This window comes from Euleptes europaea, chromosome 6 (assembly GCF_029931775.1).
Source record: "Euleptes europaea isolate rEulEur1 chromosome 6, rEulEur1.hap1, whole genome shotgun sequence".
NCBI classification, from domain to species: Eukaryota; Metazoa; Chordata; class Lepidosauria; order Squamata; family Sphaerodactylidae; genus Euleptes; species Euleptes europaea.
The window spans coordinates 2,184,803-2,204,828 of NC_079317.1; the positions used below are offsets into that span (position 1 = coordinate 2,184,803).

The window sequence follows — 20,026 nt, forward strand, 5'->3', positions numbered from 1 at the left end:
GGGCTAATAAATCTCTGTGGTGACCTCACAGACACTGTGGAAGCAACAAAAGCTCTAGATCTGTGTGTGTGTGTGTGTGGGGGGGGTGTTCGCTGCACTATCCTTTCATGACCACCACCCAGTGCCCCCACAGGGCTTTCTGCAGGGTTTAAAAAAATGGTAATAGGCTTACCACTGCAGTGTAATAGAAACAAAGAAACATAGAGCTGGAAGGGACCACCAGGGTCATCTAGCTCAACCCACTGCACAATGCAGGAAATTCACAACTACCCAGTGGCCCCTGCTCTAGGCCCAGAGGAAAGATGGTATAATGATATATGGACTACCATTTCCCCCCACCCCCTAAAAGCTAGCAAAAAACCTGATGTGGTGGAGGGGTGGAATAATGGTCTGGATCCTAGGAATTATTTCTGTGCATCCGAGTGAGTCCCTGCTGGGTGACCCAGCTCCTCTTCCCCTGCATTTATTATTTATTTACTTGAAACATTTCTATGCCGCCTCTCCAGGAAGCCAGCCCAAGGTGGCTTACAAAATTAAACATAACCAACGAAAAACAGTCATGAAAAGGTATTAAAACCTGGCATTCAAAAACACATCCACATCAAAACATATAAAACACAGATAGCAGATAAAAATGGGTCATAAACATTGATCAGGCTAAAAAACAGACCATAAAACAATGTTTAAAAACATCGGTTTTTCAAAAGCCTGGGTGTGCACAGGAACGTTTGGCCGGGTGCTGAAAAGAAAGTAGTGCGGGATTCAGGCTACGACGGCATTTATTGTTAATCATGTATGCTATGTACTCATGTATGCATTTTTTAGGTTTGTTCCCACTGGAATATTAACAGGACTGGATTTCCTTTGGTTTTCAGTATTGTTAACTGGTTCCTGTAAGAATTACACGCCAGCGTTTCTCACTGTCTCTGAGCTTTCTGTTTAGCCTTGAAAGAGATAAGCACCCAGAGTCAAGGAGATCTGTTACTTGCTATAAAAGTCTGTTCTTCGCTGTGACGATGAGTTAATAATTGGTTCTCTGCCCAGGAAAAAAAAATATCTCAGGAACATGTTTGCTACTTAGCTGGAAAGTGCCATGAAATGCCTAGGGGAATGGTGAAAATAAAAATAAAACAGGGGTTGCAAGTGCAACAGAGTCATGTGTTTGCTGATGTTTGCCTAGTTTTTATAATTGGTAACATCCTCTGATGCAACTGAATCTCTTGGAGCTGAAATTCAGCGAAAGATGCTCTCTTTTCTTTCTACAAAACTCTGTAAGAATCTTTAAAAGTCCAATTCATTCTTAAATTCAGTTTTGGTAGATCACAAATGTCCTGCATGCTCATCTGCTCTTTACTGCTATGACCTCTGCTAGTTTAGTCTGGATGCTGGTGAGCAGTGCTCACCTAATCAGTCCAAGAATAATTAGACTGATTGAGAGCCAGTGTGGTGTAGCGGTTAAGAGCGGCAGACTCTAATCTGGAGAACCGGGTTTGATTCCCTGCTCCTCCTCATGAAACCTGATGAGTGACCTTGGGCCTGTGACAGTTCTCTCCGAACTCTCTCAGCCCCACCTACCCCACAAGGTGTCTGTTGTGGGGAGAGGAAGGGAAGGAGATTGTAAGACGGTTATCAGATCACCTCTCAGTCTTCTCCTCTCCAGGCTAAGCAAAGCAATGGCCCATTGCTTTCAATGGTGGCAAAGTTTGCCGGGCTCCTCCATAGAGAAGCATAGTGAAGTTCGCAATAGAGAATCTGATTGTGGCCACTTCAGTATTTCTTCTCTATGGAGGAGGTTGGGGGCGACCCCTTCCAGACCCCATAAAACTGGACCCCCTGACCCAATCTTCACCAAACTTTGGGGTTCAGCCAAGGAGAGTCCCTTGCATGAACACTGTAAATTTGAGGGCTCTACCTCAATAAATGCCCCCCAGGAGTTTTGCAAAAATCCCCATAGGCACGAATGCCCGAGTTTTTTTTTTTGAAACCCAGAAATAAGCCGGGAGTGAAATCATGCTTAAGTCTGACAATAACTCTTCAAAATTTGTGGCAGAAACTCCATTTAACTTTTAACATGAACATCTGGTAGAAGAAACATATTGTTGGGAATTAGTCTATGAGTTTTGTCTCTGCCAGGATTACAAAAAGAGTTAAATGTTTGCATTTCTGTTTTCATTGACTCAGGGGGATGGCGCTAAGCCACTTGGCAAGGGTTGATTGGTCAGATCAAGAGCTATTGGTCATCTGGATGTTCTGGCGCGATCCTAGAAGCTTCAGTTGAACTGCTGTTTTGGTTAAAAGAAGACTTACTTCATTTCACTTCTTCTTCCTCGAGTAGATAATGTTAACCACATTCTTTACTTGTTTTTAAGCCTTATAGCCTGTTAGCCACATGCTAGCAAGAGTTTAGGAAACAAGTTGTAGTTATAAGATATCAATTTCTATTCCAAGTTCTGTGCTGGCCAATGGCCGTAACAATAAAAATAAATATTCCAAGTTTACCCTCTTTTTGATTAGTAAACCTCTATGTTTTGGGAACAAAAGCAACGTGTCTTGAACCTTTGTGTGTGTGTGTGTGTGTCTAATTTATGATCCACAAGATCACGATTTATCGCAATCTATCTCAACACATTTCCTCGCATCCACAGTGAAGATCCTTTTTGCTGTTGGCGGCATCCTCCCTTCCTAGAGCTCTTTTCAAAAACAATTTGGAGGCACTTTACCTTCCTTGGAGCCAGACCTATCGGCGGTGGGCCCCGTGTTTGGGGTGTACTTTGTGTCTCTGAGGATGATGTTCTGCCTCGTCCAGTCGAAGTTATCCTGTGCGTCTTGGGTAAACAAACAAATGTTGCTGTCTTCAAAACTGCAGTGGAATTCTCCTGCCAACAGATCCATACCAAGTTCACATGAATCGTTTATTTCATTGCAACAAGGGTTCACACGTTTTTCTTTCCACTCGGTGGGAATTCAGTCAACCAGAGTTTCCCCCAAAGGTGTAACTTCCGGCAATGCTTTCCCCTGCACTGGCTTTCTTCCTCCCCCAGTTTCCTCCCCTGTTCAAATGGCTGCTTTTTATTTTTGACACAAATCTATGCAAATCTGAGGGCTTTTAAATAAGAAAGCATTCCATTGCCCTTTTGCTTGGTTTTACCTAACGTCATTGATTTGTTCACTCCTGCAGTTGACATTTTAGTGTTTTTCAGTGATATTTTCTGCCTGTTATATCATTCTGATCTTAATGCTGTTTGTTTCATGGCAAATGCATAAAAATTAAATGGAACCCATATGGGACCCCAAAAGAGCTCTGGTAGAGTTGCCAGTTCCGGGTTGGGAAATACCTGGAGATTTTTGGGGATGGAGACTGAGGAGGGCAGGGTTTGGAGAAAGGAAGGTCTTCAGTGCCATAGAGTCCAATTGCCAAAGCAGCCATTTTCTCCAGGGGAAATTATCTCTACTGGCTGGAGATCAGTTGTAATAGCAGGAGATCTCCAGCCACCACCTGGAGGTTGGCAACCCTAAGCTTTGGAAGAAAAAAGGAGGGGAATAAAACCAAACCTAAAAACAAAAGTTGGGTACCCAAGGTTGGGTGAAAAGAAAATATATATAAGTCTATGTATTAATATTGAAAGTATAATTTATTAGAAGCGCTATATAAAAGTTAAAATTATTTAAAAGCATTAAAAAAACATAATGGCATTTCCTGAGGTTGATAACTATAACCACATACCAAACACATTTCAGCCTATGGGGCCTTCATCAGTGGTTAATTAAAACCCTTTGTAAACTTGCACACATTTACAGAAATACATTAATGAATACAAATACCAATACAAACAATTCAAACCCAACCAGGCACGTGTATATGTTGTACATTTTATTCTCAATTACTCAAACATCTGGTATAATAGGTTCTTGTTGTAATACTGGTTAGTATAAATGTCTCAAATACTATGTGTGCAGGTATCAACCTAGTAAAGCAGTCCCTAGCACTCCCAGCATTGAAATTTCCATTACAGGCTCCCTTTGCTTAGAACAGAAAGTGCCAGGATTGATCACCAGCACAACGTCATCAGCACCACCACCAATCCTAATCAATTAATGTGATTTCAAATACTTACGTAGGTGAGGGTTCATTGGGGCTGCAAGAAAAAGAGAGAAAAGATTCTAAAGTTAGTAAGAATTGCCTACCCATCTACTTCACAGTTGGACTCTGTCCATGACAAATTCTTTTAAATGTTTCACATTTTTATTCTATCCTTCCTTCAAGGAGCCCAAAGCAGTCTTTGTGCCTTGCCTTCATTTTATCCACATATTAACCCTCGGGAAGAGGATTAAGGGGAGCTTTCCTGGCCCCAAACTCGCCTGCAAGCATCAAGGTTGACTGGTGATTTGAACCTGGGTCCCTCCTGTCTGACATTGAAACCACTCAGGCACACTGGATCAAAAGTAAAGCCCTGAAAGATCAGACCGGTGGTCCATCTAGTCCAGCCTCTTGTTTCACAAGGCATCCAATCAGAGGCCCTGGACTGTTCACTTCTACGAGATGCCAAACTCAACCTCAATCCACCCAAACTATATCTTCAGCTTCCTAATTTGGTCTGATTAGGATTTCTTTTGTTCAGTAGGCGAGGCTGAGAGAGTTCGGAGAGAGCTGTGACTGGCACAAGGTCACTGTGTGATATGGAATGTTCTTATCAAGGCCTCGGCCTCTATGCCCTGTCTTTGGACCTCCAGAGGAACTGGTTGGCCTCTGTGTGAGAAAGGAAGCTGGACTAGATGGACCATCGGTCTGATCCAGCGGGGCTCCTCTTATGTTCTCGGTTGTCACAGCAAGGACAGAAGAGCAGGAGGCTCCCATGGCTGCTCACTGCCATTCCTTCCAATTCTCAATTCGTTTTCCCTGGCTCTCTCTGTCTCTGGACACAACACCAATCTAGCCCGGCAGCGTTCAGAGCTTCAGGGCCATTTTCCCCATCTTATTTATGTCTTCATGTGTTTTTATCCCACTTTTTGGCACGAAGAGCTCACAAAGCTGCTTGCAACTAGTGCTGAATCAAAAATTACAAAGGCAATGGAAAATGCCAAAGTCAAAACACCACCACTAAACCGGAGAATCACTGGCGAGAAGAAGCTCAGGTCAAGAACCAGGAACCAGCAGCCACACCCAGAATGGGATCCATGTAACAAATTCCGAAAAGCCAGCAAGAGAACCACAACCAGCAGCCTGCAGCCTGGCACCAACTCCAACATCCTGCCCTCAGTTAATTGTCACCAGAAGGCCTACAAAAAAGCAAGGAGGGGTGGAGGCAGAGGCACACCCATGGGGGAGGGGGCATGCGGAAGAGTGTGCAGAGACTAGAACCTGGGGCTGTTGACACATCAACTGTGTGCTCTACCACTAAGCCCTGCCTTAGTTCCTGAAAGCAGCAATAGCCCTCGCACCCAGGTCCCTCTCCAGATAAATCCTAGACGGGAAAAACAAGGATAAAAGCATGAAAAGGCAGCAAAGCAGAAGGGGGGAAAACACATATAAGCAAGAGCCCAACTCCACACATGGGACCTTTGGCTTCTCCCACTGGATTCTCTGCCCCTGACCAGCAAGGCAGCCAGTAGAGGAAGCGAAGAAGAAGAAGAGGAAGAAGAAGAAGAAGAAGAAGAAGAAGAAGAAGAAGAAGAAGAAGAAGAGGAGGAGGAGGAGGAGGAGGAGGAGGAGGAGGAGGAGGAGGAGTTTTTATATGCCGACTTTCTATACCTTTTAAGGAGAATCAAACCGGCTTACAGTCTCCTTCCCTTCCTCTCCCCACACCAGACACCTGGTGAGGTAGCTGGGGCTGAGAGAGTTTGGAGAGAACTGTGACTAGCCCAAGGTCAACCAGAAGGCTTCATGTGGAGGATAGAGGAATGAAACCCAGTTCTCCAGATTAGAGTCCGCTGCTCAGGTGGAGGAATGGGGAATCGAACCCGGTTCTCCACATTAGAGTCCTCCGCTCATGTGGAGGAGAGGGGAATCGAACCCGGTTCTCCAGATTAGAGTCCACCACTCATGTGGAGGAGTGGGGAATTGAACCCAGTTCTCTGGATTAGATTCCACCACTCTTAACCACGATACCACGCTGGCTCTCAGCATGCAGGCAGTCCCCTCCTCCTTCCCAAAGGGAGCTGGGAGAATCCATTCCAGAGGGGGGGATGAGGAGTCATCTGGGAGAGTTCCCAGAAGAAGTTTCCTGAGGCAGATGCCTCTTTGGAGCACTGAGGCAATATCAGCACAGGTGACCTTGGAAGAGTTCCTGGGGCAAATATTGAAATGCTGCTTTGAAGCAGTATTTACCACCCACCAGCTGGTCTGAGTCATCTCCCCTGTTCCTCTCCCATTTTTGGAATCGCAGCCCAAGCGCGCTTCATTAGTGCCGCTAATCTATTAATAAGCTTCTAATTGCAGGTACGATGATTCACATGACCGAAGTGACTCATTCTGCAAGGAACATGTGGCCTCTTTTGGCTTACGGCAGCAGCAGCAGAGACCTCTCCCAGGTGCTCCTCTTTCAGATGTCATGGCTGGCACAGCCTTGGTATCACTGCTGGACTGAAAAATCGAAGACAGCCAACACTAAACTCCCTGGCAGTAACACACCGAGGGGCAGTCATGTAGGTTGTCTAATACTGTTCATTTTAGTGGAATGACCTACTGACCAGATGGCAAATTCCCTTCTCTTGATGTCACTGCTAGCCTTCAGGGGTGGATGGACACAAGAAAATAGTCCCAGAGCAGAGACTGTGGCACTGGCCAAGTCCCTCCAGGGACACAGTCCATCTTGTAAGGGCCAACCTGCCTCAGGCTGTCCTGAACTTGGGCACTGGGGGCTCAAGTACATTAGAAGAACCCTGCTGGATCACACCGGTGGTCCATCTAGTCCAGCATATTGTCTCACACAGTGGCCAACCACTTCCTCTGGAGGTCCAACAACAGGGCACAGAGGCTGAGGCCTTTATAAGAATATCAGAAGAGCCATGCTTGATCGGACAAGTGGTCCATCTAGTCCAGCATCCCGTCTCACACAGTGGCCTACCAGTTCCTCTGGAGGGCCAGCAATAGGGCACAGAGGCCTTCCTAAGAACATCAGAAGAGCCCTGCTGGATCACACCGGTGGTCCATCTAGTGCAGTATCCTGTCTCACACAGTAACCAACCAGTTCCTCTGGAGGACCAACATCAGTGCATAGAGGCCGAGGCCTTCCTAAGAACATCAGAAGAGCCTTGCTGGATCAGACCAGTGGTCCATCTAGTCCAGCATCCCGTCTCACACGGTGGCCTACCAGTTCCTCTGGAGGGCCATCAAACAGGGCATAGAGGCCAAGGTCTTTATAAGAACATCAGAAGAGTCCAACTGGATCAGGCAAGTGGTCCATCTGTTCTAGCATCCTGTCTCACACAATAGCTAACTAGCTGCATCTAGAAATCCCCCAAGCAGGGTGACTGCAACAGCATTTTCCCACCTGTGCTAACAACGGATATAAAGAGGCATAGTGCCTCTGGTACTGGAGGGAGTAGATGTCTTCTGTGATTAGTAGCCATTGATAGCTCCCTCCTCTATGAATTTGTTCACTTCCCTTTTAAAGCCCTCCAAGTTGGCAGCCATCACCACATTTTGGGGCAGCAAGTTCCACAATTTAGTGATATGCTGTGTGAATAAATACTTCCTTTTATCTGTTTTGAATCTCTCACGCTCCAGCTTCAGCAGATGACCCCGCGTTCTGGTATTATGGGAGAGGGAGAAAAGCTTCTCCCTGTCCACTCTCTCCAAACCGTGCATAATTTTATAGACCTCTATCATGTCTCCCCTCAGCCGCCTCCTTTCCAAGCTAAACAGCCCTAAGTGTTTTAATCGCTCCTGATAGGGCAGTTGCTCTAGCTCCCTGATCATTTTGGTTGCTCTTTTCTGCACCTTCTCAAACTCTGTAATATCCTTTTTGAGGTGTGGTGACCAGAACTGTACACAGTATTCCAAGTGTGGTCTCACCATAGATTTGTACAAGGGCAGTATGATATCAGCAGTTTTATTCTCTATTCCTCGTCTAATTATAGCCAGCATGGAATTTGCCTTTTTTACAGCAGCCACACACTGGGTTGACATCTTCATTGAGCTATCCACTACCACCCCAAGATCCCTTTCTTGGTCTGTCGCTGCCAGCACAGATCCCATCAGTGTATATGTGAAGTTGGGATTTTTTTGCCCCTATATGCATCACTTTGCACTTGCTCACATTGAATCTCATTGGCATTTTAATGCCCATTCCTCCAGTTTGGAGAGATTCTTTGGGAGCTCTTCGCAGTCCAATTTTGTCTTAACCACCTCAAATAATTTACACACCTGGCCACCTCACTACTCCCTTAGTTTGCTGATTTATGAATAAGCTGAAAGCACCAATCCCACTACAGATCCCTGAGGGACCCCGCTGCTCACATCCCTCCCCTGAGAGGACTGACCATTGATTCCTACTCTCTGCTTTAGCTGATTGCCAACCCATAAGAGGACTTGTCCTCTTTTCCTATGACTATGAAGTTTGCTCATGAAGTTTCCTATGACTATGAAGTTTGGTGAGGGTCTTTGTTAAAAAAAAAGACACCATCCAAACTCCCCTTAAGAGTTTCAAGGCTTTGCAGCCCTTCTGTAACCTGCGCAACCAAAGGGCCTCCTCGGCCTGCCCTTTGGCATTTCCCTGCAGCCACTTCAGTCCTAGGAATACTTGCCCTGGCCTGCGTCGGCTTTTTGGTCCGGGTGGCAAAACCCTCCCTGCCAGCAACCTGCCGCCTCTCCAGCCACTGGAAACTTTCAATTAACTCGCCTAGTACTGCTTGCCGCTAATGGAGTCTTTTCTGGCATTTGCAGGCTGTAGATGACGAAGGTTTATGTGCTATTTATAAAATTAATTGCATTTAAATGTGCTCCTCGCATCTGACTTTCATTTCCATGCCTGTCACCCGACTCCCAGTTCATAAGAGGACTTGTTCTCCTACCCTGTTTTTTAGCAGCTTCTGGTAAGGGACTTTGTCTACAATGTTTAAAATCCAAGTTTCCCCGGGACAGGAAATGTGGGGCTTCCAATACTGCATCGGCCTAATCATGCAAATATGGGTGCATGGGAAGAATGTGTGTGTGTGTGTGTGCGTGTGTGCGTGTGTGCATGTGCTTCTCTTCTCCCCAGCCCATCAATCTTCCTCTGCAATGCTCCCCTACCTGGAAGATAACTTGTCAGTTGAGCTTTGAAAACCAAATTTCAGATTTGGCAATAGGACTTGTGTTCCCTTCACCGCTTGCAAGAGACAGCAGTTGGCACAGATCTTCCATGTTGGTGGTGGAAAGTGCCGTCAAGTCACAGCTGACTTATGGTGACCCCTTAGGGTTTTCAAAGCAAGAGACATTCAGAGGTGGTGGTTTGCCATGTCCTGCCTCTGCGTAGCAACCCTGGACCTTCCTTGGTGGCCTCCCATCCAAGTACTAACCAGGGCCAATCCTGCTTAGCTTCTGGGAACTGATGAAATCGGGCTGACCTGGGCCATCCAGGTCAGGGCACACGTTAACAGATCTTCCTTTTAAAAAGCCTCAAAGAATGTTTCTTACCACTATATTTGATCACACGAATGGTCGAGTCGCCATCTCCAAATATGGTGACTGGCGTCAGCCGCACTTCATAAGCCTCCGGTTTGATCAGCTCCGTCAAGTTGTAGGTCATTAATTCTCCCTTTTGGATCTTCCCGTTCACAGCAATTTCCTGCTCCCACCAGCGCGCGTGACCAGCCTGTGGATTACGACAAGAAAGGGGCAGAAGTTATAGATCTGCAAACACACCGATGATCATTTTATGTCCTGCAAACACTGAAAGACGCACCGATGCACACGCGGCGGTTTGTTCCTGGAACTGGCCACCAATGGGAGGGAGGGCCGTTTCTTCCCTGCCAGTTTTCAGAGGGCCTGTACGACCATTTTATTTCAAAGAACTTTTGGTTGTTTTCAGTCCCAGGAGCTGTTTGGCTTCTGCATTGTTGATTTTATATCGATACTTACATGGGGTGTTTGATGCTTAAAGCAGCTAATAGCAGGCTTTATTGCTGGCACCTTGTATATTGTAAGCTGCCCTGGGCCCACATTTGTAAGTCAGGAGGAAACAGAAAGGAAGCTCCTTATGCTCACAGCTGTTCTGGGAGACAATTCCAGAAGCGAATACCTGGAAGGCATGGGTGCCCAACCTGGTGCCTGTGGGTGTCACGGTGCCCACCAAAACCTTTCCTGGTGCCCGCCAAGAGCCAGCATGGTATTTTGGGCAGCCAAGCTCTTTGCCACGTCAATATTACTAGAAGTCAGAGTGGCTTCCTGGAAGCATTCTTCCTCAGGGCACTCAAGGAAAAACCATTAAAGATTTACTATACATCCCAAGGGCATCTGGCGGGTGCCATATTTCAGTATCAAATGTGTTTTTTTTTGACAGAGTTGGCATGACAGGTACATTGCTGTAATTCCTTATCACAAGCTCACCAAAACAGAACTGGATGTGTTTATTAAAAACAACAAGAATAAATTCAACAAACCTCCAATTACCCAAAATCTAATAGATTACATAAATAGAAGCAGATGGATTAAGAAGCTCTATTCTCTGTGCAACAGAGAGACCGGGAACTAATGGTGGTACAGACCATGAATTGTTATTATTGAAAATTAGAATAAAACTGAAAAAGAACACCAAAACATTTCTAGTGCCAAAATACAACCTAAACAATATTTCTGAAGAGTTTAAAGACCATGTAAATAACAGATTTGCAATACTAAGACTCAATGGAAAAAACAATAATGCCAGGAAACGTTGAAGGCCGCAGGAGAAGAGGAAGACCCAACAAGAGATGGGTTGACTCTATAAAGGAAGCCACGGCCCTCAGTTTGCAAGATCTGAGCAAGGCTGTCAAAGACAGGACATTTTGGAGAACCTTTGATTCACAGGGTTACCAGAAGTTGGAAACAACTTGACGGCACTTTAACACACACATTACTCCATTCAGATATTTTTAATGCTGAAATCTTCCCTTCATTGTAAACTTTTTGAAAGTCTGATCACTTTGTATCAGAAAAAATCTGTCTAGCTAGAAAAATCTGTCAACAGTTCTCAAAAGATGGCCAAAGGTGCTGCCATCTTGGGAGCTACATGCTAACAGGCGGTCAGATTTATTGCCTCTTCAATAATAGTAATAATAAGAGTTGGTTTTTATATGTTGACTTTCTATACCACTTAAGGAAGAATCGAACTGGCTTACAATCACCTTCCCTTCCCCTCCCCACAACTGACACCCTGTGAGGTAGGAGGGCCTGAGAGAGTGTGACTAGCCCAAGGTCACCCAGCTGGCTTCGTGTGTAGGAGTGGGGAAACAAATCCAGTTCACCAGATCAGCCTCCGCCATTCATGTAGAGGAGAGGGGAATCGAACCCCGGTTCTCCAGATCAGAATCCACCACTCCAAACCACCGCTCTTAACCACTACACCACGCTGGCTCTCACATTCATGATTGAACTTTTATTTCACTTCTGGAATTCCCCATAATTCTGTCTTTCATGTAAGGACACAAAGGCTTCTTGAGAAAGTTTCCCTTTCTGCAAACACTTCTCCTGACATCCTCGGAGCAGTGGCTTCATGCCCTCTGGGGGCGGTGGCATTCCTGGAAAAATCTTCCCCACAGACGGATTGCTTGCTGCGTTGGTACACCCTCCTCCTCCACCTTTTCTCTCTAGCAGCGGTGAAGATGCCAATACAATTTGTCTACCTGCCAAAGCTGCTGAAGGCAAACAAAGGTAACGCAGGGGAGGAACAGCTTCTTTCTCCTGCCTTGTCTCGGTTTGTCCTCAACGACATTGGCAAGTGGCCAAAAGTCAAGACACAGCCCAGAAAGCAATTCAGATTGTCAGGTTTGATCCACAGAAGCAAAAAGTGGATTCAAACTAAATTGCCGGGTTGCACTGTTTCCAATCGAACACACTCACTGGAAAGGACCGTTCCATTACTGAAGAGGCACAATGAACATAAGAACATAAGAAAAGCCCTGCTGGATCAAGTCCATCAGTCTGTCCATCGATCAGGTCCAGCAGTCTGTTCACACAGTGGCCAACCAGGAGGTGCCTCCAGGAAGCCCACAAACAAGAGGACTGTAGCAGCATTGTCCTGCCTATGTTCCACAGCACCTAAAATAATAGGCATGCTCCTCTGATCCTGGAGAGAATAGGTGTTCATCATGACTAGTAGCCATTTTTACTAGTAGCCATAAATACTCCTCTCTTCCAAGAACATGTCCACTCTCCTCTTAAAGCCTCCCAGGTTGGCAGCCATCACCTCACCCTGGGGCAGGGAGTTCCACAATTTAACCATGTGTTGTGTCAAGAAATATTTCTTTTTACCTTTTTTGAATCTCACCCTCCAGCTTCAGCAGATGACCCAATGTTCTAGTATGATAAAAGAGGGAGAAAAGCTTCTCCCTGTCCCCTCTCTCCAAACCATGCATAATTTTATAGACCTCTATCATGTCTCCCCTTAACTGCTTTCTTTCCAGGCTAAACAGCCCTAAGCCTAATGCCTGCCCTCGCCTTCCTGCCTGGGCAACAGCCGCAAACCAAATCCCAGAATCCATCTTCAAAGTAGGGCAAGCTACCAGAGAAGCAGATGGCTTCAAGCCAAGGCTCAGATTCTTGAAGATCTTGTTTGTCTTGAGCTGCATCTTTTCCCATTAGACCGGGGTTAATAGTGGCGCTTGGCAACATCATTCTGATGGCGAGAAGTTAAAGTAAGAGCTAGAAGGGACCAAAAATGAAAAAAAGCCTTTTTCTTGTTTGCATGGGAGGGCTGGTGCCACCTTGGCCATTTGTTAATATGGAGTCATCCTTTTCAGACTAATTAACAACATAAGAAGAGCCCTGTTTGATGAGACCAGTGAGGGTCCATCCAGTCCAGCATCCTGCCTCACACAGTGGCCAACCAATTCCTCTGGAGGACCATCAAACAGGGCACAGAGGCTGAGGCCTTCCCCTGATGTTGCCTCCTGGAACTGAAACTTTGAATGTAGAATCATAGAATCATAGAGTTGGAAGGGACCTCCAGGGTCATCTAGTCCAACCCCCTGCACAATGCAGGAAATCCACAACTACCTCCCTCCTCCCACACCCCCAGAGACCCCTACTCCATGTGGAGGTTCCTTTTAGTCACCAGGGCTGGTAGCCGCTGATAGACCTCATATCCATGAATCTGTATAATCGCCTTTTAAAGCCATCTAGGCCCGTGGCGATCACTACATTCACCTGCAGTGAATTCCACATTTTCATGAATTCCATGAGGAGGTGAAGTAAGAAGTGGGATGGCAGCAGTATGGAAGGACCAGTGGGATATGGGGTGGGGTGGGGAAAGAGCCTGCAGAGAGAGTGGGTTGTGGGACGGAGAGGGTATTCCTGCTCCTCCACAAGACCACATGGTTCCCCACTGGCAATATGTCCTGCTGAGCCACTGATGACCCTGGTGGTCCCTTCCAACTCTATGATTCTATGATGCACACAGAATGTTGCAAATCATAGAGTTGGAAGGGACCACCAGGGCCATCTAGTCCAACCCCCTGCACAATGCAGGGAATTCACAATTACCTCCCCCCCCCACACCCCCCCCATGACCCCCTACTCCATGAAAATGCAAGGAGACAGAAAAGGGCACAACACAAAGAACCAACAGTTTGATCTGCACAAGGGAAAGCTACATGAAGTCACAGAAGACAAAGACTGGGAGGGGCCGTGGCTCAGTGGTAGAGCCTCTGCTTGGGATGCAGAAGGTCCCAGATTCATTCCCTGGCATCTCCAGGTAAAGGGACTAGGTAAGTAGGTGATATGAAAGACCTCTGCCTGAGACACTGGAGAGCCGCTGCCGGTCTGAGTAGACAATACTGACCTTGATGGACCAAGGGTCTCATCCAGTATAAGGCAGCTTCATGTGTTCATGTGAAGATGAAGAAGACGATGAGTTGGTTTTTATAGCCCGCTTTTCTCTGCCTTTAAGGAGTCTCAAATTGGCTTACAATTCCCTTCCCTTCCCCTCCCCACAACAGACACCTTGTGAGGTAGGTGGGGCTGAGAGAGTTCTGAGAGAACTGTGATTGGCCCGAGGTCACCCAGCTGGCTTCATGTGGAGCAGCGGGGAAACCAACCCGGTCCACCAGATTAGAGTCCACCACTCATGAGGAGGAGTGGGGAATCAATCCCGGTTTTCCAGATTAGAGTCCACCGCTCCAAACCACTGCTCCTAACCACTACACCACACTGATGTTGGGGTCAAAAGAGCAGGGGTGAGAAATCCAAAACCTTCTAGAGAAGAATTCCCAATGTCTTATTCAGACTTAGACTGTCCTCCTGGCTCAGTGGGGCCAGTCTGATGTTTTCCCTCTAATACATTGTAAATCCTCAGCCAACAGCTAAGGGGAACTCTGGTCTGATATTTTTTGTGGTTCCAGGGAAGGGACCTGGCACCTTCTGCCTGCAAACAGGTGTTCTCATACTTAGCCACATCCCTATTCTTTCTCAAGTTATTTCTGGGATGGCTCTTTCTGGAGATGTTTGTCATAAACCCCATAAATACCATCCGGGGGGGGGGGAACTCTGCTTTACCACTCACCTTTACTGCTATTCCCACCAACCAGGCAGGTACATGAGAGGATTACATGTTAATGGCCTTCCTGTATAGAGCTGGGATATAAATAACCATGGTCCCCCGGTGAAAAATGAGACGGCCCTTGCACCAGAGGAGGGACGTTTAGCAAAGGAACATCTTGTAAGATTGTGTAGGGTATTCATCCTCCATTTGAAATAATAACCATTGAATCTTGCAGGCCAGAAATGTTTCTCCTTCTTAGATCTGTGTTACCTTTCATTTTCGAGCTCTCATCACCGCCTGGTTTTTCTGATCACCTATCATCTCTTTCTACGTTTCATCCATCGTAAGCGGACGTGGTCTGCCACTATCAGAGCAGTGTTGACAATTTGTCAGCACTTTGCTTCACTTGCAGCCCGTTCCTGACTTAGAATCATAGAATCATAGAGTTGGAAGGGACCACCAGGGTCATCTAGTCCAACCCCCTGCACAATGCAGGAAATTCACAACTACCTCCCCCCAAACCCCCAGTGACCCCTACTCCATGCCCAGAAGATGCCCAAGATACCCCCCCTCTCATGAACTACCTAAGGTTGTAGAATCAGCATTGCTGACAGATGGCCATCTAGACTCTGTTTAAAAACCTCCAGGGATGGAGAGCCCATCACCTCCTGAGGAAGCCTGTTCCACTGAGGAACTGCTGTAAGGGTTAGAAAATTCTTCCTAATGTCTAGATGGAGAATCTCTTGATTTCATTTCAACCAGTTGGTTCTGGTCAGACCTTCTGGGGCAACAGAAAACTACTCGGCACCCTCCTCTCTATGACAGCCTTTCAAGTGCTTGAAGATGGTTATCCTATCCCCTCTCAGTCTTCTCCTCTGCAGGCTAAACATGCCCAGCTCATTCAATCTTTCCTCATAGGACTTGGTCTCCAGACCCCTCACCCTCTTTGTTGCCCTTCTCTGGACCCGTTCCAGCTTGTCTACATCCCTCTTAAATTGCGGTGCCCAAAACTGAACACAGTACTCTAGGTGAGGTCTGACAAGAGCAGAGTAAAGCGTTTGAGCATCCCAAGTGCAGAGTGGACGGGCTTTTTTCACCCAGGCTTGTCATTAGGAGCTTTATCTTACCAGCTTTGTAATGGGCTGCTTTTGTTTTATGGGTAATAGTTTTTTAACGGCTTATTTTTTTAATCTGTTTTTTAGCTCTAAAGAGCCCTGTGGGGCAGAGTGGTGAGCTGCAGTCAAAAGCTCTGCTCACGACCTGAGTTCGATCCCAACGGAAGTCAGTTTCAGGTAGCCGGCTCAAGGTTGACTCAGCCTTCCATCCTTTCGAGGTTGGTAAAGTGAGTACCCAGATTGCTGGGGGTAAAGGGAAGATGACTGGGGAAGGAAATCTCAAACCACCCCGTAAACATATAGTCTGCCTAGTAAACGTTGGGATGTGACATCACCCCATGGGTCAGGAATGACCCGGTGCTTGCACAGGGGACCTTTACCTTTTTAAAACTCTAAGCTACCTTTAGCAGGACCCTAAAGAAAAGGCACAGAAATATTTTATGTGAATAAATACGGAAATGATAATTAAGTCTTCCTGGTGCTTTCTACCGCCTCTTTCCATTGTCAGCTCTTCCTCCTCTTTCCAGTATAACAACTCTCCTCCTGCTCTTTGGCAGACGGAGAGGCAAAAGTGGCCCTGGAAAAGCCCCCCCTCTTCCCCAATTTCATAATTGTTGTATTATGATCATGCACAATGATACAGGAATAGTTATTTTGGCTGGCTATAAAACAGCTGCACTAACCCCCTCCTCTTTCCCTCCCAAAGGAACAAAAAACTGATAATTAACCTTTGGCACATGAGTGCTAGGAGAGAATTGGCAAGCCTCGAAAGAACAGAAGTAATTACCCTGAGAGCAAAGAGACAGAAGGTGAATTGCTAGGAGGAGGAGCCCTTTGCTAAAGGGGATTTACTTCCAGTGAGGCATATTGTGGCATTCCCTTCCCCGTGAGGATGGAGTTCCATGGGAATGTGGGGACGCAGGAAGCGCCGTGTGGAATCCCTGCCTTGGTTCCCCTTGCAGCTGTGCGCAAAAAAAGGAACAAGCAGAGCCAAAAGGCCTGTGGCTAGGATTTACAGTTCCAGATTGGGAAATTCATAAAATCATAGACTCATAGAGTTGGAAGGAGCCATAGAGGCCACCTAGTCCAACCCCCTGCTCAATGCAGGATCAGCCTGGAGCATCCCTGACAAGTGCTTGTCCAGCCTCTGCTTAAAGACTGCCCGTGAGGGGGAGCTCACCGCCTCCCTAGGCAGCCCATTCCACCGTTGAACAACTCTTCCTGTAAAAAAGGTTTTCCTAATATCCAGCCAGTACATTTCTGCCTGTAATTTAAACCAATTAATTCCTGGTGGTTTGGGGGAGGAGCCTGGGAAGGGGAGGAAGAAGAAGAAGAAGAGTTGGTTTTTATATGCCGACTTTCTCTACCACTTAAGGAAGAATCAAATCGGCTTACAAACACCTTCCCCTCCCCTCCCCACAACAGGCACCCTGTGAGGTAGGTGGGGCTGAGAGGGCTCTAAGAGAGCTGTGACTAGCCCAAGGTCACCCAGCTGGCTTCGTGTGTAGGAGTGGGGAAACAAATCTAGTTCACCAGATTAGCCTCCGCCACTTCTTCTTCTTGTATTTGTGATATTTATAATTCTCCTTTCACAATTTCTGCCGGGTGAATGTGATCCAGCTATCACAGTTCCAGCAGTGAAATTTATTTTGGGTTTATTTGAATTTAAGAGACATGAGGATAATTTAAAGAACATATATACCATTAAATAAAAAACAAACAATATAAAATAAAATACTTGTAAAAATTCTGCCCAGCAGTTCAGTGTGGTTGGCTCACAGCCTATTGGTGAGGAGCTGTACCATTAAAGGAAGGATCCTATAGCCCTCCTTTCTCACTGAGATTCAAGGGGAATTACATAATGCAAGTCAATAAAACCAATAGGATGAGGAAACGTCTAACAAACAGTGTTAGAGGACGAGGACTGAAGAAGTCTGCAGCGAGGTGTGAGTAAAAACACGACATGTTGCACAATGCAAGAGATGGTGTTACGTGAGTAGAAATATAATGCAGTGAGGATAAAACAGAAACATACAGTAACAGATAAGACACAGTAGTAGTATAGCCTACAGACACTTCTCCTCTATTGAAACGTCTCCCCCGAATAATTCTGTTGAAATTCAGTCCTATTCCTTTATAAAAATGCCCAAACCGTTTAGCTTGGAAAGAAGATGGTTAAGGGGAGACATGATAGAGGTCTATGAAATTATGCATGGTGTGGAGAGAGTGGACAGGGAGAGGTTTTTCTCCCTCTCTCATCATACTAGAACACGGGGTCATCTGCTGAAGCTGGAGGGTGAGAGATTCAATACTGATAAAAGGAAGTATTTTTTTCACACAATGCACAGTTAAATTGTGGAACTCCCTGTCCCAGGATGTGGTGATGGCTGCCAACTTGGAAGGCTTTAAGAGGGGAGTGGGCATGTTCATGGAGGAGAGGGCTATCCATGGCTACTAGTTAAAATGGATACTAGTCATGAGGCATACCTATTCTCACCAGGATCAGAGAAGCACGCCTATTATATTAGGTAATGTGGAACGCAGGCAGGATAAATGCTGTTGCAGTCGCATTGCATGTGGGCTTCCTGGAGGTACCTGGTTGGCCACTGTGGGGACAGACTGCTGGACTTGATGGGCCTTGGTCTGATTTAGCAAGGCTTTTCTTATGTTCTTATGTTCTGTTCTACATCACTTACACAAAGCCAAAACTTTGGGAGCCTTTCTGACCTCCTCAGAAAGATCATTACATAGCTTCCAGGCCACTACTGAGAACATGTATGAAGGAGCAGTGGCTGAGCTTGCCTATTTGCAGGCTGGTACCTGCAGAGGGCCCTGCTCAGAGGAGGGAAGTTACCAGGGGCATAAGGAGGCCTAGGAGCATAGGAGGAGTTACCAGGGGCATAAGGCAGAAATAAGGGTCCACAGCCATGAAGGGCTTTGTATGTGAGGGCCAGTACCTTGAACTGGACCTAGTAACTTAGAAGTCCCCTTTTGGAAAGAACGGAAGTAGTTAACAGATTGTAGCTTTCTTTTGAGTTGAATGAAGGAGACTGCTCAAATGGCCTATCATCTGAACCTCCACATTCAGAGGCAGTCAACCTCTGGATCCCAGAGCAGGGAGGCAACATCAGAGTAAGGCCTCAGCCTCTATGCCCTGCTGTTGGCCCTCCAGGGGAACTGGTTGGCCACTGGGTGAGATGGGATGCTGGACTGGATAGACCACCGGTTTGATCCAGCAGGGCTCTTCTGATGTTCTTATGCTGTCTTTAAATGATTTACAATTGTTTTAGTGATAGGTGTGTTTTACTGAATATTTATTGTGCCTGTTGGCTGGTTTTAATGTTGTTACCCACCCTGCGCCTGGGTTTGGCTGGGGAGAAGAAGAGAAGAAGAAGAGCTATTTTTTTATATGCCGACTTTCTCTACCACTTAAGGGAGACTCAAACCGGCTTATAATCACCTTCCCCTCCCCTCCCCACAACAGGCACCCTGTGAGGTAGGTGGGGCTGAGAGAGCTCTAAGAGAGCTGTGACTAGCCCAAGGTCACCCAGCTGGCTTCATGTGTAGGAGCGGGGAAACAAATCCAGTTCACCAGATTAGCCTCTGCCGCTCATGTGGATGAGTGGGGTATCAAACCCGGTCCTCCACCGCTCCAAACCACCGCTCTTAAACACTACATCATGCTGACTAGATAGGGCAGGATAGAAATTTAAAATAATAAATGAATAAATGTCCAGTCCCCTCTCACTCTATGCACACTGCTTTCAACATGCATTATGTTATGTGCAGAGGGCTGCTAAGTTCCCATGAGCCAATCACGTCGGAGTTTGAGAAGGAAAGTAAGAGACGACTGAAGATCGGAGAGAAGAGTGTGAAATCTGCTCTGCTCTCCCCCATAATCACACAGAGCAGAAAGGGCTGCCACCCTAGCAGCAGACGGGGGAAACGCGCCTGTTCTATATCACCTGCTTGTCTCCCCCATCGCTTCTGTGACATCTCAATTCTTTTTCTACCTGGGAGGGACCCCGGTGCACAAGGCAGCCGCTCGTTGCGGGGAGGCGAATGGCCTCCCGAAATGTAAAGGTTTTCAATGTTCGCAAAATTACTACCCATCAAAACCCACTTGACATGTGTTTAGCATGTCCTCTTGTCAGTGAGCGACCCTAGCGAGGCGGGCTGTTTAAGGATTCTGCGGAGGAGTCAGGCGATTCATCGTTGATCGTATCCAGGGTATTTCTCACTCACGTCCAGAAA

At 46.5% G+C, this 20,026-nt stretch overlaps 1 protein-coding gene across 1 annotated transcript in view; it reads right to left on the reverse strand.

The window, feature by feature from the left end:
* MDGA2 (MAM domain containing glycosylphosphatidylinositol anchor 2) overlaps positions 1-20,026 on the reverse strand; it is a 438,982-nt gene that overhangs the window by 15,150 nt on the left and 403,806 nt on the right. Inside the window, exons 11-13 of the mRNA XM_056851084.1 lie at positions 9,617-9,794; positions 4,116-4,136; positions 2,721-2,876 (exon numbers count right to left, since the gene is read on the reverse strand). Of these exons, the coding sequence (XP_056707062.1) occupies positions 2,721-2,876; positions 4,116-4,136; positions 9,617-9,794 (355 nt within the window). The remainder of the gene's footprint in view (positions 1-2,720; positions 2,877-4,115; positions 4,137-9,616; positions 9,795-20,026) is intronic.